General features: G+C 39.8%; 1 protein-coding gene across 4 annotated transcripts in view; it reads left to right on the top strand.

The window, feature by feature from the left end:
• The window catches only part of ttc28 (tetratricopeptide repeat domain 28), a 302,774-nt gene extending 298,824 nt beyond the window's left edge, over window positions 1-3,950 (top strand). For 3 of the 4 annotated variants that reach the window (XM_004910608.4, XM_002932099.5, XM_012969745.3), the window contains one exon: window positions 482-3,950. In XM_004910608.4, the coding sequence (XP_004910665.2) occupies window positions 482-2,067 (1,586 nt within the window). In that variant the 3' untranslated portion in view covers window positions 2,068-3,950. The remainder of the gene's footprint in view (window positions 1-481) is intronic. The other variant, XR_004219877.1, reaches the window with a different exon arrangement.
• Window positions 3,951-18,375: the final 14,425 nt, after the last annotated feature.

Below are 18,375 nucleotides of genomic sequence, written 5' to 3'. Positions count from 1 at the left end.
GTGTAGGCTTCTTATTTGTATTGGTCCCCTCACAGGATTCCTGATAGTAACCCCATGATGGGCGTATGGCAGCAGCAATGAACAAAATATGTTTATCGTAGACTAAATAGTAATTGGACTTACAGCTTGATAACTTAATTGGAAATAATTGATTAACTGTAAATAATAATAAATAATTTTTGAAAGTGGTGCTACATTATTCCACTTTGTATGATAAGCTTGTGATCTAGGGACCAGCAATACACAAACAATATTATTGTGTTGCTATAAAAATACAATTTCTCAGGACAATTTATATAGTCCTGTAGGTCCTGTTTATTACCATATATGTGGCAGTGGGTACACAAATGGAAAGTTTTCTACCTGTGATTAATAAGGTATCCAGTAAAACCTATTACTGAATTAACCAATCATACTTCAGCTGAGCACTGACATTCATACTGAGTGATCTAATAATAATGGACTTTTGTTTTTGTTTAAGATTCTACAGAGCTTCCCAAGCGCCTTAGTCTTGACAGTTCTTCATCACTTGAATCACTGGCTTCTGCTCAGTCTGTTTCCAATCCAATGCCTCAAGGATATCCAGGTCATCCATTCTCACCTCCATGCCCAGATGGCATGGCTTCAGATGCTATCTCTGTCTACAGTCTGAGCTCAATTGCCTCCTCAATGAGTTTTGTTTCTAAACCCGAGTGTTTAATAGAGGGAGACCAAAAAATGCGACATGATCACGATAGGCCAAAACATATTTATTCTCTTAGAACCTCAGCATCAAGAAGCCAGTCTTCTCCTCAATCCAACATTTCACTTGGCAAGGAAGAGCAGGAAGAATATGATGGATTTTCTATAATAAGCAACGAACCACTCCTCACATATACAGAAAACACAGATTCTGGCATCAAACAGGATTGTATGCAGGAAAGCATTCATGTGTCTGTTAATCCTAAAGGTAGCATAAGTACACCAAACTCCCCTGTCAAGCTGGCTTTAATCCCAAGTCCAAATTCTCCTTTTCAGAAAGTCGGAAAGCTTGTAAGTTCTGATACTGGAGAATCTGACCAGTCTAGCACCGAAACTGATAGTACAGTTAAATCTCAAGAAGAGAACCAAAAGCTTAATCCTGAAGAGCTAGCTCAAAAAATATTAGAGGAAACCCAAAGTCATCTGATAGCCGTTGAACGTCTTCAAAGAAGCGGCAGTCAGGTGATTAAGAGGACCAGTTCGTCTGATGGTGCTTCTACGCCAAATGGTGGCTCTAGCTTTAGATCGTCAGAAACAAGTGCTTTTAGCAGACCTGTTCAGAAAGGAATGCCTTCCCCTGTTACTGTAAAACCAAAGCCTCCAACAAGGAGTTCTTCTCTTCAGAAAATAAGCTCAGGCTATAATAGCCCAGCAAATTCAGAAACATCATTAAAGGAAGGGATAGGCATTCATAGTGGTCAACCTTCACCAAGCTCAGATTCTCCACACTTCAGATTAAAGTATCCCAGTTCTCCATACAGCTCACACATTTCCCGGTCCCCTCGGAACATATCTCCAAGCTCAGGGCATCAGTCTCCAGCAGGAAGTACCTCCTCCCCAGCATTGTCATACTCCTCTGCTGGATCTGCTCGATCGAGTCCTGCAGATGCTCCGGATATTGACAAATTAAAACTTGCTGCCATTGATGAGAAGGTGAAAGCTATTCACAATTTGAAGATGTTTTGGACAAGTACGCCACAACAGACATCAGGTCCCATAAAAATATTACGTGGAGCTCCAGGAACAATGACTTCAAAGAAGGATGTTCTTAGTTTGTTGAACCTTTCTCCTAGACATAGTAAGAAAGAAGAAGCTGCGGATAACCTCGAACTGAAAGAATTATCTGTTCAGCAGAAAAACATTGATGCTGCGCCACAAATTCCTCCAAATGGACATAAACAGACTGAAAATATTAATGTAGCAAATGTGACTCAATCTTCACCATCCATTAATCTACCTGGAACCCTGCGCAGCATAAAACTGACTTCTGGAAACGGATATAAGTTCCTTTCACCTGGAAGATTTTTTCCTTCTTCCAAATGTTAAATTGTCTTTTATACGACTTTTACTGTGGTATTGCCATTTGTATTTTATGTCCAATTGCCTTCATTTAGTAAAAGACTAAAATATTACATGTGAAGCAGTGGTTATAATGAAATAAATATATAATATAAAAGCTCTCTAAAACCTAAAACTAATATTTGTAATTACATTTTACAGAATTATATTTCAAAATACAAAGTGTGTATTATTATGTATCATTACCAGTAGGGGAATTAAAACACACAAAGCCATTTTGATATGCAGGCAGAAGAGGTATCTGTTGTGTAAACTCAGCATTAAATAAAATGTTCATAACAAGGGCCATAGGGATAACACTGTACTAAAGCTTGTATGTTTCATGTCCTATGAGGTGGTCTCTGGAAACCAGGGAAGAGTTTTCTTAGAGATCCACAGGCAAGTGATGGGTGGGGCAGCATGGGTATTTCCTAATTTGGGTCATGTTTGTATAATTATGTCTATCCAGGAACATCATGTAAATATCTGCAATCTGCTGAAAACAAAGCTACATGTAAATGGTTATATTCTATTTTATCCTAGTTCCCTGATGATTCTATAGGCCTAGCTCTTAATTCGTTGTAGTTGTAGCTCTTATTTAAGTCATATTGTTCACAAATGATTAAGCTGCAGCTGCTTTCATTGACGGAAATACTGGCAAGTAAATCTGTAGCTGTGCCCAACTTGCTGCCAATGGCGCTTATTCAACTAGACATCCATATATATTGCTGAACATAGTGCAGCCAGTAAAACATAATTATTCATACATCCAGATTTACATGGACGGAACAAATGCTTTATATCATTATCAGTGATCAGATTTTGTTATATATTTTAATATGAATTTTTTTAGCACTAAAAGTCACAACTCTTTCAAAATTTACTATGCAACTAAAAATCCGAATCCAACAAATTGCCAGCTAAAACTTGTGGAGATCATGTAGAAATCAATGGCAGATGTCTTTTCCCTTCCCTGGAGGATTCCCTTCTTTGCTTGCTGGTTTCAGGGCCACAAGTCGAAAAAATTCCGAGTTTTGCGACTTTTCTGTGACGTTTTCCTGCACATACTTTTTCAGTTCAGACTTTTTAGTAAATGTCAGACATTCGTGGAAATGAGTTTATTCGAATTTTTAAAGAGAAAAGGAAAGTTAGAGTAAAAAATCATAAAACCAAACCAAATGTAGCAACACGTATTGTATGACAAGCAATCTTTTAAATGATGTGAGACCCTTAATGACTTGGCTGCCTGTATAGTCGGCTAACCACATGATCACTGATACTCTGATCTTTGTAGAGCGCTGAAGCCCAACAGCCTGGTAGTAGCACTCTGCTTACGGATCTGCTGAGACACTGCTCTGTATGACCCTGTTAGTTTTTTATAGCCTGGCTTAAAATAAACACTATATATGTCTTCAAGGTAATGCTACCATTAACCCCTCCCCCCCCAAAAAAATGCACCTTTAATTACAAGTACAGTTGCAGTGTGGGGTACTGTAAATACACACAGCATAGTATTACTATTAGAGCACTTTAACACCTGTATGCTAAAAGTATTGGAGTCCCTTTATGAATACAAGCAAATGTTTTAAGAAGAAAATCAGCGCTTAACTGCTATTCATACTGGTATTTGTGTCTATGCGCTTTGCAGCTTGTGGGAACCGTCATATCTCGACTAAGATTTAAAATAGGCCCTGGCATTTCAAGCACGCAAAGGCCCAGGCAGCCCCACTATAAAGCTCTGGTCTATGGCAATTTATAGCAGCTCCTCTGGTATTTGCCAGTGTTTCCATATTTCCCCTATGGGCCTGACAATTTTCACAGTTCATCTTAATTTATTATTATCTGTTATTTATATAGTCCCGGCACATTTAGACAAGGCTTTATACACATGAATCCCTGCACCAGTGGAGCTTAGAATCATTGTTCCCATATTAACACAGGGTCAGTATTATCAGGCGCCAAATAGCCTGCTTGTAGGTGGGAGGAAACCCACGCAGACACAGGGATAACATACAAATCCCTTGCAGATAGTGCCCACACAGCAGAAGATCTTAAAGGGGAACTCTGTCTTTTGAACCAAAATTTGTTAGAGCCCCACACAACACAAAAATCCCTAATATACCTATGAATAAATACCATTTTTTTTATTCTGAAATGCAGCTGTAAAATAGTTCTTCTATTTCTACATCATTTGAAATGCTGGCAGGGGAGGAGAGACTAAAACATTGATGTTACAAATTGTAACAACATCTCACAGCTCACAGACAGCATGCAGGAACTACATAACCCACAATACATTGCACTCTGATGTCCGTTTCCTTATTGACCTCATGTGTGCAAGGAATTGTGGGATTGGGAGGAGGCAGGCTGAGGACAGTCGACTACTGTTAAATTTTAATTGAGTCTTAAAATAATCAGCCAGATCAGCAGGAGAACAGGGGGCTGAGCTAAGGTAACTGTTCCAGACCATATTATTATGTTACAAATAATGAAAAGGCTGCATATTCTGTAAATTAAGTTGTGTTTGAGTGGAGTTCCCCTTTAATATCATGGCTAACATTGATATGTTGCATCCACGTGTAGTCGGCTTGCACTTTGTTGCTAATGCTGGTTTTGCTGCAAACTGAAAGTGACGCTCTCTGCACACACATTGATCCAGTAATTGATCAGGTACCACAACGTGGGTGCAATTTACCATTTGCATCTGCATTGGCAAATCACATACAAGTTTCAGTGCAAGAGATTTTGTAGCCGCCCAATGAGACGATGGACTCATGGGGGAGAACTATACATATAAAACCACTGTGATTTGCACATTTTTGAGTGCTTACGTTTTTAAAGTATCATTGTCACTGTTCTGATATCATTAGATAAGCACAACTTCAGGGAAAATAGTCTTCCTTTAATCTCTTAATGGCCAACAGTTTTGTACCTAAAATTCCATTCTGCAGTATTAGATCTAACAGTATCCTTGTGATCATATCTTCTTATCTAATCTTCTCAAGTTCATTCCATGGAGAAATCAATTTAAGCTCTACCATAAGAATAGCACATTTATTATAGGTAGTTATGCCTTAGCTTTTGTCATATTCTTTTACCTGGGCTGTAAAGAGCAGAATACATTTTAGGAACTTAAAAATAATGCATTTGGTTAAATATCCTTACAGGATACACTTACTAACAAGTAGATTTAATGCTGAAAATGTATTAGGGATTTGTTAGCAGCATTTATGGTTCTCTGTTAAATAATAGATTTTGTTCTGTTTCCGTTCTACTGAACACATTTCAAAATGTAATCATCCTTGTGTTCTAATATATGAATGGTTTGTACCACTGAATAACATCCCTGATGGGAAGCATCTCATACTGTGGTGCTGAATAACTTTAGTTTAGGGCATTATACAAGCAATCCTTATCTGATGGTATTTTCAAACCTGTGTGATTGACAGAGTCGGACTGGGCAAGGTGGGATACTGGGAAAAAACTTGGTGGGCCCTTCGGACCCCACTGGCTCAGCCCACTCCCCAGCTGCAGCCCCTGCCGGCCCGATCCTACCGCTCACCTGGGGGGGGGGGGGTTGTGCAGTATGCAGCATACAGACTGGCCCCCCCTGGCACCCCAGTCTGACACTGGTGATTGATATATCTCATGGGCTGGCAAAGGCCATACTAATAGCATCCTTTCGAACATTTCCGTTGTAAACTTTGGGATCTTTTTGCAAATGTAAAAACACATTGTTGGCCGCCGTCTGCATGTCCCCAATCTGCCTGAACTACTTTAAATGAGAGAGCTAGGCCTAACGTTAGTAAAAAGTGGGACAGTTGATATTGAAGGTCCCACATAAAAGTACTGCAGAGTGACACATAAGCGGCACATACCTCTCTGGCTGCATGTTGTTTAGCCCATCAGTCTTTATGACAGTGACGCATGATGTGTTAATTCTCTGTAAAGGAAGCCACCCAGGAACAAGGTATCTAATCATAGGACTCCATCATTTCGACATGCTTTAATTTCTACCACTAAATGCAAAGACTTTGGATTTTCCACTAATTTGGGCCCTAGATTGCATTTAGATTTGATGCACTTTATATTATTGTAGGAACGCCCTTGCAATCACTGTAATACAAAAGCATGGCCACACACACATCAGAACACTTTAACACCATTATCTCAGCACACAAATGCAATTTTTATACGTACGGCTGTATGAACCGGGTGTTAATGCTTTTGTCTGTGTTAGAACAGGTTTCTCTATGACAAAACCTTGAATGGAAAACAAAACCCTGCTTCCCTGAAATATTTTAGCCACTAATCAGTTTACAAGATTCCTTTTTGTAATTGTTCTTTGTAGCTCTAAGCCTAACACTACTGTTGTACCCACATATCCCTATGCAAAACATTTGATTCCTAACATGCGTCGTCAGGTGGGAATTTTTTTAGGATGTCCACGGAAATGTAGATCATGTAAATATCTCATTGTTTAAAGCTGCATGCTTGTTTTGTGCTCTGAGCCCTAGAACTCCATCTGTGTTTGTGTATCAGTGGGTTTGATAGAGCCAATATAAAAAAAAAACTCTGGATGATTTGCTGATGATAAAAGAAAAGAAGCCGTTGCAAGTTATCTGTACCAACCTCAGAACGTTCTCCTGTATCCGTATTTCTGAAATATCTGGACTGTTTTTGTAAATTAGACAATGTTTTTTTTTTCTGGGCAGCACTAAACTTTTTTATATAATTATAAAATTTACCTTGTAAAAAGTATTTCATATTTTTTATTGAAACTGCAAAGGCATTTTGCCTATTTCTTTGTGACCTAAGTGTTTATTAAAAGCATGAAAGTGTATATATATATATATGCCACGTGTCATATACTAGATACAATGCTTACACACTGAAGCCATAATTCTCTTTCCTATGGTGCTGCGGCTGCACTCTCCCTGCCTGACCATATGAACTGGCTGGTAAGATCCAAATAAAGCAATTAAAAAATATAATTAGATCATTTTTAAATGAACTCTTGAGACAATGTAAATAAATATAGACTGCAGGTATTTCAGTTGATTCCTGACAAATGCCTGTAGTGTTAAAGAACTCAATAGAGGTTGGTGCTTTGAATGGTTGGTGCTTTTGGACCCAATTCTGTATTGGCACGTCAGGGTACCAATGGCCTTCCTATCCTGTTATTTATGCCTACACCGTGAGCTCATTTCCACATGGGAATTAAGGGGAGAGAAATGGAGGTAAGTGTAAGTGAGAATATTCTGAGAGACTAGCAGGAGAGTGAAAAAAAGAATGGGCCCCAGCATAAAGTTCTCTCTTGGGATCCTGGGACTGTAGTCAACAATAAAGTTCAAAATTTACAGGGGATACATATAAAGATTCAAGGCCAAAGGCCAAGGTTATGGAAATGACTTCTTTCTCATATTTTACAGTGGTGGTACTTTATTATAATACATAAGTTTCACTCATGTGACAGAAATTATATCACTAAGATTATAATTAATGACATCACTTAGCGCTGTTTATATATTAACAAGGATATAATTTACAGGATATTCATGGCTCTTGCATATTATGAGGAAATAAAATCTATCTTAAAATAATATGTACAATTTTAGTCATAAGTTGTCCTTCCCATGATAAAATATATATTAGTTGCTTGCACTGACTTAAATTGTCAGTTGGTGTGGGTTTGTGAATAGAATCTAGCGTATTAATTTGCCCCACTAGTTCCCTGAGAAAAATGGCATTGAGACAATTCACATCATTTTACATGCAAAGCTATTGAGTAAAAATGTGTACACAATTGTTTATATATTAAGTATCAATAAGTTTATCGTTTAGAAGACCTGCAAGTGCCAACTTTTGTCTATTATAGATTCTCCGAAGCTTCCTGAGCTGAAATATTCACGAGTGCTTGCATTTACATGTATCTCTCCCTCTACTCAGATGCTTGGTCCCTTGCTCAAAGGCTCCCTCTGCTCCTTGCAGCTGCAGGCAGCACCCCAGCCCCTCTGGGAGTTCCCAACACAGGCAGGCAGCACCCCAGCCCCTCTGGAAGCTCCCAACACAGGCAGGCAGCACCCCCAGCCCCTCTGGAAGCTCCCAACACAGGCAGGCAGCACCCCAGCCCCTCTGGAAGCTCCCAACACAGGCAGGCAGCACCCCAGCCCCTCTGGAAGCTCCCAACACAGGCAGGCAGCACCCCCAGCCCCTCTGGAAGCTCCCAACACAGGCAGGCAGCACCCCAGCCCCTCTGGAAGCTCCCAACACAGGCAGGCAGCACCCCCAGCCCCTCTGGAAGCTCCCAACACACAGGCAGGCAGCACCCCAGCCCCTCTGGAAGCTCCCAACACAGGCTAGCAGCACCCCAGCCCCTCTGGAAGCTCCCAACACAGGCAGGCAGCACCTCAGCCCCTCTGGAAGCTCCCAACACAGGCAGGCAGCACCCCAGCCCCTCTGGAAGCTCCCAACACAGGCAGGCAGAACCCCCAGCCCCTCTGGAAGCTCCCAACACAGGCAGGCAGCACCCCCAGCCCCTCTGGGAGTTCCCAACACAGGTAGGCAGCACCCCAGCCCCTCTGGAAGCTCCCAACACAGGCAGGCAGCACCCCCAGCCCCTCTGGAAGCTCCCAACACAGGCAGGCAGCACCCCCAGCCCCTCTGGGAGTTCCCAACACAGGTAGGCAGCACCCCAGCCCCTCTGGAAGCTCCCAACACAGGCAGGCAGCACCCCAGACCCTCTGGAAGCTCCCAACACAGGCAGGCAGCACCCCCAGCCCCTCTGGGAGTTCCCAACACAGGTAGGCAGCACCCCAGCCCCTCTGGAAGCTCCCAACACAGGTAGGCAGCACCCCAGCCCCTCTGGGAGTTCCCAACACAGGTAGGCAGCACCCCAGCCCCTCTGGGAGTTCCCAACACAGGTAGGCAGCACCCCAGCCCCTCTGGAAGCTCCCAACACAGGCAGGCAGAACCCCCAGCCCCTCTGGGAGTTCCCAACACAGGCAGGCAGCACCCCAGCCCCTCTGGAAGCTCCCAACACAGGCAGGCAGCACCCCCAGACCCTCTGGGAGTTCCCAACACAGGCAGGCAGCACCCCCAGCCCCTCTGGGAGTTCCCAACACAGGCAGGCAGCACCCCAGCCCCTCTGGAAGCTCCCAACACAGGCAGGCAGCACCCCCAGACCCTCTGGAAGCTCCCAACACAGGCAGGCAGCACCCCCAGCCCCTCTGGGAGTTCCCAACACAGGCAGGCAGCCTTCCGTCCCCGTACTCTGCTCTGAGAGACCTTCCTTTTCAAAACATTTTATTGAAGTTTTGCAATAAACAAACAATTTAAATATGATTTTGATTGTTTAATTGCAGATTAAACAAGATATGAAGAAAGCAAAATGTCTATATTGGAGCAAAAATTTAAATATAAAAACCAAACCAGATAACAGTGTCCAATGGATAAACAATGAAAGAAATAGAAAATAAAAGAGAAGAACCATTGTTTCCAAAAAGAGCAAGATTAAGGTTATGTTTCATAGAAATGCTATGTCTAGAAATGATATAAATAAACTTAAATATGAAGCATTTTAGAAAACTTTAAATCATCTTGGATTTAGATTCACTTGTTTTGGCTTTGAAAACCTCTTGCCAGCTCAGTTGATTTAGATATAATATAATTTCTGTTACAGAAGGGGTTGTCTTTTTAACCAATAGTAAAAATAAGCTTACCTTAGGGCCAGCCATAAATAAAAATAATCTATTTTCGAGCTATAGAGTCAGGTGCTGTTCTTGATACCACCTCATCTCTTTTCATATGTAACAGAGCAAAGCTGGGAGATACCTTTATATTTATAGAAACTTTCTACCAAATGACCCACCTTAGTACAGGAGCAGAGGTAATGAAATAGATTTATATCAGCTTTAACACATTTGGGGCAAAAAGAGATTATTTTAGAACAGCGGTTCTCAGCCTGTGGGGGTCGAACAACCCTTTCACAGGGGTCGCCTAAGACCATCAGAAAACACATATTTCCGTCTTAGGAATAATTTTATGGTTGGGGGTCACCACAACATGAGGAACTGTATTAAAGGGTCGTGGCATTAGGAAGGTTGAGAACCACTGTTTTAGAAGGCTTATTTTGGACAAATAGTTTTCTATATCCTATATGTACAAGTTTAAATTGCTGAATCCTTCAGCTTTCAGTGAGAATCCCAGAGATGAGCCCAACATCTCCCATTGTGGAAAACTTAAAGGGAAAGTTCACCTTTTAACACATTTCTTTAGTCACTCTCTCACACTATTTCTCTATAGTCCTGTTGCCATTTATTTTACTGAAGATCAAAGTGTCTCTAAATATGACAACACTAAACACTGATCAATGTTTAATATTTTTAGGGTTTTTTTTGGCAGCAGTAGTACTGGGGCAGTTTGTATTTGTTTTAGCCAAACAGATGTGTGACATATTTATTCAACATAGATGCTTAGGCTAAAAATATCCATCCATCACTTTGATCCAGTGTTCATGCAGTTTAGGTGATCCAAGGAAAGACAAAAGATAAAGAGAGAAATGAGAAATTCACCTGAGGCAGCAACACCCCTGAACTTACCATGGGCAGCAAAAAGTTGCTTCTAGTAACATTAAGAGCGAAAATTCCAATTCATAAATTGGAATTTTGGCTCTTGTATTGCAGAGAGCACTACTGCACTCTCAGCACTAGCGCTGTGGGCCCCTTGGTCCCCTCAGTTGGAGGGGCGGCATGCAAAATCACCCCAGGCTGCTTGTAGCTTTAGTTCAAATAAAGAACAATTACACTGTATCGAACCCTTCATCCCATCTGTCTGGGGCACATTCTTAAAATCAATTAATTTATTTTATATTTATTTATGCAGCACAGGATCAAAAGCCTTTGTAAAACTCTTTGACAAAAACATTACGTTATTATTTTACATAACATATGTCTTTCAGAATATATCCCTTGACTGGCATCACACCAGCCAAAAAAAAAAACATTCCTGGATTAAGTTGTGTTTAATATGAAATGTGTCTTCTATTATAAACAAATAAATAAGAAAATAAATAAAAAAGGGCACCTTTCTAAGCTGGCTCTACTCCCTGGTTGATCTCGTAACCCCCTGCACTGATGGATTTCTAGCAGTAGCATCACTTATTACTTTAAAGTGCCAAAATCGGTGAAATTTCTGTCAACAGAATCTCACAGCACTCAGCACTCTCTTCAAGATAACATGTACTTCTAAGAAAGCAAAGTGGAATCTATAAACTGATAGCCGTCCCTGTGAACATGAATAATATCCTGCTTCCTAAATGCCCCTTTTCATTCTTTTATTTATTTTACTTTGGTGAAGTACTTAATAATGACTTTCAGCTTCTCTGAAGCCCCTGTGCTGCATCCCTTACTCTAGCTATCCCCCAGTTCTGCGCTGGCTTTTGAAGTTTTTTCAGTCTTCATTGAAATATAGCTCTGTAAGGAACCTTGAGCATAAATATCTCCTGTGCTCAACCCAAAAGAAATCCATGTCTCCTAGCAATTTCCTCCTGATCGACTAATTTCCATCTCTAAAATAAACAAAGGAAAGCTAATATATTTTACACCTAAATAAGCCATATCTCACACCTTTACAGTTTCTATTGACGGCATGCTCATTGCTTGTGTTGGCTCAGCGCATTACCATGGTGCAACTCTAGACCCTACTTAACCCTCCTTTAGCTATAGTCCTAGTCCTACTGTTTTTTTCTTGATTAGCCATAAGGCAGCATTATATGTATTAACTAGAGAGACTGATTAGCTCTATAAGTGCAAAAGAACCCCAAAAACTCGATTGTAAAACTTTTCCATGTAAAAGCTTGCGAGTTTCTATAGAAATCAATGGGAGTTGGGAATCAAGCCATATTTCGAATTTGAGATATTCGAGTATTATCCAAGTCTGGAAAATTCAAGTTTTTTTAATTACACGAGTTTACCACATTAATTAATAAGCAAGCATTCCATATGTGAGTTTAATAAATTTAGAAACACAAATTCAAATTCACAAACTTGAAAATTGATAAATAAGTCCATTAGAGTGGTGGCAGACATGACTGGAACAGAGTACAGGGTATGTAACAGCTGCAAACAGGAAAGTCTCTAGAGGAGTCCCTGGATTTTTAGATTGATGCTAATTGGTGGGAAACTGAGGCTGGTGGCACAGAATGAATGTGGGTACTATTCACGCTTAGCTAACACACATATACATATATATTTATACGTGTATCATGGCTTGGCTGGCTGCAGTAAAACATCTGTATTTTATATGTTAAACACAAAAACTTTTTTTTTGTAACTTGCATTAGAAAAACAAATGATTTACTGGGGCAACAGGAAAGTACAAATTATAGACAAATGTTTAATACTGAAATATTTAATACTAATTTCCTACTAATGAAAATATGCAGCTTCTATCATTACCAGATGTTTTGCAAAATGGTTTTTGTTTTGGAAAGTGTAAGCTGTATGCTTGTTTTGGCACAAGATGGCAGTATTGTCTAATCACAAGACAGACGAGAATTCCGATTTCTCCACACAGTACCACTGTCAAAAATTCAGTAATGTTAATATTTGATATTCATTTCAAATATGCAAATATGTAACTTAAATCAAGTCAATGCAGACAGGTAAATTTAAACACTGTCTATGGTGTAGTCTTATCAGTCTCTACATTCAGCTTTGGCTTTATCTTGTAAGCTATGTACTGAAAAGGAATTTCCTTTTTTTGTATATTAGAGCTATATAAACAGCTCCACCTGTGTTACTGCCTTTAGAATACTACCAGAGATGGAGGAACACTCGAGTTGCTCCATACTATTATCCAATGTCTACACACTTTATACAGTATACATACATTGATTAATATTCTAAGAAATATCTTACACTTTTTGATCAACTACTTAGGCAATAAAAACAAATGGGTTATAGCTTTTGAAGGCTTTCTCATTTTCATGTATACTGTACAGGAGTGCCGGTTGCTTTTGATTTTTATATATATATATATATCTATATATATATCCAAAAAAGACCAGCAACACCGTGTTGCTGGTCTTTTTTGGATATTTAAATCATTTACCTTGCACCCGAGCTAAGAGCTGAAGCAGAGTGCCACCCTGGGTTCGCTATATATATATATATATATATATACACAAAACAAAAAGAATAACTTTGTACAGCATCAGTGTAACAGGAATGGGGTTCCTAGTAAGCAGAGGGTGAATAGAAGGATGGAATCATGAAAAGAATGAACTATAACCCTTACACTTTAGGGGTTATATTTCATAATGTTCTAAGCTCTACTAGATCTGATTTGTCTCCTCTACTGAGTCATACACAGGTGTATTAACTGATGCAGGTATATAAACCCTGGACTTTATGCCTTCCAGAAAATGGCTGTAATTTCCCCTGTTGGAGGTGTGGGGCCCCTGAGGAAGCAACCCCGCTGGGCCCTGCACCCCCTTAGTCTGACCCTGCCATAAGGGACACAATGCCCACTCTGAAAATGTTAGGCGATTGAAAATCTTGGCAGGGGAGTAGGACTAAAACTCTAACTCTAAAAAATTGCAACAACTGCTCCACAGCTTGCAGACAGTATGCAGGGCCTACATAACCCACAATGCACTGTGATGTTCTTTTTTTTTATTGATATCAAGTGTGCACGGAATTGTGGGATTTGGAGAATGCAGTCTGAGGACAGTCGACTACTGTTATTTTTTTTTTAGTTTCAAAGTAGTCAGCCAGATCAGCAGGAGAACAGGGGGGCAGGCTTAGGTAACTGTTCTAAACCATACTACTTTAAAAACCATGAAAGGTCTGCATATTTTTAATTGTATTTTCCAAACTTGCTTGAAATTATGTTCATGTTTCAAAAAGCTTAAGTTGTGTTTGGGTAGTGTTCCCCTTTAAGAGTCAGAGTTTTCTAAGTTATCTTTTGTTTAGCAGAGGACCATCAAAATAGAAAATTATTAAACACTTAGCTAATTTTACCTTATATTCTTTTCCAGGTCAAGGAAAGAAAATTTTGTATTAAGTATTACATTAAGTATTAAATAATTTCTCTTTTCCTGGCTGCCATAGCTCAGCAATATACAAGGGAGGGAAACGAGCACATGATGCATCAGTATTTATTCACAAGCAGCAAACTGCAAAACAGCAGAAGAAAAACTTTTCTTAAATGGTATCTTTAGATTTCAACAGAAATGCTTGAAGAAGATTCTGTAGACCACGAACTGAAGACTATGCCACGGCTTCACATAACAAATGTACTGAAAAAGTAGGAGGAGAGCTAGAACAGGCTTTAGGAGACCACTGCAAAAACCTCTCCAAGATCCTATAATAAAATAGCAGAGGTCAATTTCTTTCTTGCCTAAAGTAAGGTATCAACTACAGACAGATACTCCTAAGAGCTGCAATCTTTGGCCCTAAGTCTTCAAGGTATCAGGGATAGAGACACTGGATCTGGATGCATGATTTCCTGATGTTTCCTGCTAGTAAGAGGCACTGATTTGCGGATCCTAGCTTTTTCCGATTAGGAAACCATGGACACCAAGGCCAGATCCTGGGATGAGGTAGATGAATCTTGCCCATTCACAGAATTTGCTTAACCTCTTTAATGTATGGTGGAACTAGAGCTAAGTCAAACACTGAAAACTCATCTTCCTCGGAACCTCTTTAGAAGAATGAGGTTTAAGTCTGGAATTGTTAGCCAACTCCTAAGCTATTACATCACAGCAATTAAAATCTTCAAAGTGGCATTAGAACATTCTCCTGCAACTACCAAAAGGTAGGACTTTTTCTCCAGAGGACAAGGATTAAAATATCCTAAATAAAAAGGATTTAAGGACTTTTTTTCCAAATTTGCCATGGCAAGCGTAAAACAGAAGGAACAAAAAGGAAGGACCCACTTATTAACTGAACCGACCCTCTAGGGCTTTAATATCCTCCCCCAAGCTGCATATAGACTTCACAAAAGGACAGATTGCTAAGTAAAGTTTCAGTAAAAAAACAACAACCCCATACCCTTATCCAAACACAGCACACAGAAGTATCTGAGAATTCCTAATTTATAGATAGAATAATAGGCTTAAAATAAAAAAGCAGGTATAGACTTGCACAAGCTTAAATGGGTGGTTCAGCTTTTAGTCAACTTTATAAAATATAAAGTATAGTGTTAAAGACACAAAAAGAATCAGAAACTGGCACACCTAAAGAATTAAAATATAACTTTTACTTTGGAATAATTAAAAAATTGTAATAAAATTAATAGGAAAGTTAAGAAGGAAAAGATTAAAAACCCCATCCTGCTTTTGCTACATATGTTACGAATTCTCCAAACTTATGTAACAATACCAACACACTTTTAGCCACCATCCTTAAGTGTATCAGTCGAAAACAATATCGCTGTATACAATCCAAACTTACCGGAGCTACAAACGCTTCTTATTGTAGCACCTAAGTAATAGTACAGACACTCTGTAAAAAGTTACAAGTGCAATCATTAGACTCAGTACCCGAACAGTGTGTGTTATACATTTTTAATCTTTTCCTTCTTAACTTTCCTATTAATTTTATTACAATTTTTTAATTATTCCAAAGTAAAAGTTATATTTTAATTCTTTAGGTGTGCCAGTTTCTGATTCTTTTTGTGTCTTTAACACTATACTTTATATTACGAACTTCAAAATACTGTGCACCCTAAAAACCGTGTGTAGTGCGAGGTTTTTTCTATATACATTAAACTTTATAAAATAGCCTATTCTAAGCAACTTTTTAATTGGTCTTCATTATTTTTTTTTTGTATAGTTTTTTAACTATTTAACTTCTTCTAACTCTTTGCGGCTTTCAAATGGGGGTCACTGATCCCAGCATCCAAAAACTATTGCTCTGTGAGGCTACAGTTTTATTGTTATTGTTACTTTTTATAATTGTTTTTTTTTTCTATTCAGGTCCTCTCCTATTCATATACTAGTCTCTCTCATTCAAACCGCACCCTGATTGCAAAGGTAATTTGGACCCTAGCACCCAGATAGCTGCTGCAACTCCAAACTGGAGAGCTTCACAAAAAGTGAAATAACTAAAAAAAAACACAAATAATAAAACATGAAGACTACTAGCTGCGCCTGTAGTTCCTCTAAGGATAAAAGAGAAGGCTCATGAAGACATGGTCTTCTGTGCAGAACAATGCTTGGACCAAAAAATAGATACCTCAGAATTAAAACTACAATGGCTTAAACTATGCTAGATGTCTACAGTAGTGCAGTTACAATATGTGGACTTGCCACAGAGGGTTCACCAGAATGACAGTTCCACTCTCAGGATAGATGTCTAAGTCCAACAAACTTTACTAAGATAGTAGGGGCTAGACCTTGAATGGATTCAAGTGGTCCCTGAAACAAGACAGCAAACCTGACAGCAAGGACAAGAAAATAAACAACAAATTCTGAAGTGAGGAGGCTACCCTTTAGGGTGAAGACACAGAGAGCAACTAGTAGCAGCTACTTTTTACAGTTACTAAATGCCAGAAAATCCCTGCCATAGACAATGCTGAGAATTGCCTTTCCTAAACCACACATAGAGACAGTTATCAGTAAATGATCAGCATTGTCTGTTTAAGTAGCCATGACAAGTAGCTGCTATTAGTAGCTCTGTGTGTCTTCACCCTTAAGGGCTCTGGCACACAGGGAGATTAGTCGCCCACCGGCAAAAATGTAAATCGCCGGTGGGATGGCATACGCAGCGGCGCGATTTCAGTCAAATCACGGAAGTTGCCTTGAGAGGAACCTTCAGCGATTTCACACTGAAATCGCGCCACTGCGTGTGCCATCCCACCAGCGATTTACATTTTCGCCGGTGGGATGGCATTTCGGGGAGATTAGTTGCCTGCGAACAGCGACTAATCTCCCCGTGTGCCAGAGCCCTAATGGTTTGGACTGGTAAGGACTTAACTGATCTGATTGAATAGGGCAGGAACCCTACATGTGATGTAGCCAGGAAAATAACATTAATAGCAAATTTATCAGTGCGCTAGATAAGAGCAGAAGGATTTTAGATAGACTGAAAGGTGAGAAAGACTTTCAATTTTTTGGCCATCATATCGGTATATTTGTTTGACTTGGGCACAACTGGGGATGGTTATGGCATAAGGACATGACAAGGGCATGGAGTAAAGCATAAGCAAAGTGTAGTGAAGCATTAACTGTGATGTTGCCTAGGGCAACCAATTAGAAATTAGATTTCAAGTTAGAAAACCAAAGCAAAGCATCTGATTGGCTGCTATGAGCAACATCACCAGTAAAGATTTACTCCACTTTTTATACAGCTTGATAAATATACCCCTTAGGTTAGAAGTCTGAGGAAGAGGCTAGTGGTAAGTTACAAACAGTGGCATAACTCTTATATTACTGAGCAAATTCAATTTAGAGCCCCAAATTTTTGTAAGTTGACTTATTCTACCACAATATATTTAAATTGCTCATTAATTAGGGCCTCTCTGTATAGAGTCCTATGCTGGAACAAATTTTTGAGACAAGGACCAGACTCGTGCCCTGCATTTTTACTCGCTTGACCCACTACCCTACCAGATATATCCACCGCCCAATCAGCAACCAGCTGACCACAACAGTAAGCGCTATTGCGGCAATCAAGAAGTGGCATCATCAGAAATGGGTGGGGGTTTAAAAATGTTTAAAGGCAGTGTCGGACTGGGATGCCAGAGCCCGTCAGAAAACCTTAGTCCATGGACCCACTCTCCAAACAATTCTTCATCCACTTCTTACTCAGTCTGTATATTTTCCTAGTTTTTTATCTTTACATACTATAATCTATTCTTCTATATATTTAGTTGCTTTGTTCCCATAGAAAAATAAGTAATGACCATGAATTATGCCAAATAGGTAGAAGCAGGAGAGCCCACTGACGCCTGGGCCCATGGGGAATTTTCCTGGGTTCCCTGGGAGCCAGCCCAACACTGTTGAAAGGAGTAAAATATAGATACTCCAGGGCCCTTAATGCAACTCCATGAAAATGTACCTAGGCACTAAGGTTTGAGAGGAGGGCGGAAGCACAAATCCCTGTACTGTGTATTTTATTCTCCCACTGTTTCACCTTGTCCTGCCCAAACCTCACGTCACGAACCAGCATGAATGTTGCACACTTTACTGCTGTACATTTTAGAAAGCATTATAACTAGGGAAATTGGAGACATGCTGATCTACCCTAATTTTCCTTTGCCGCAATTCCCTATCAGTCTTTCCTCTCCGAG

Source organism: Xenopus tropicalis, chromosome 1 (assembly GCF_000004195.4).
Source record: "Xenopus tropicalis strain Nigerian chromosome 1, UCB_Xtro_10.0, whole genome shotgun sequence".
Taxonomy (NCBI): Eukaryota; Metazoa; Chordata; class Amphibia; order Anura; family Pipidae; genus Xenopus; species Xenopus tropicalis.
This window is presented reverse-complemented; position numbering and strand designations above follow the sequence as displayed.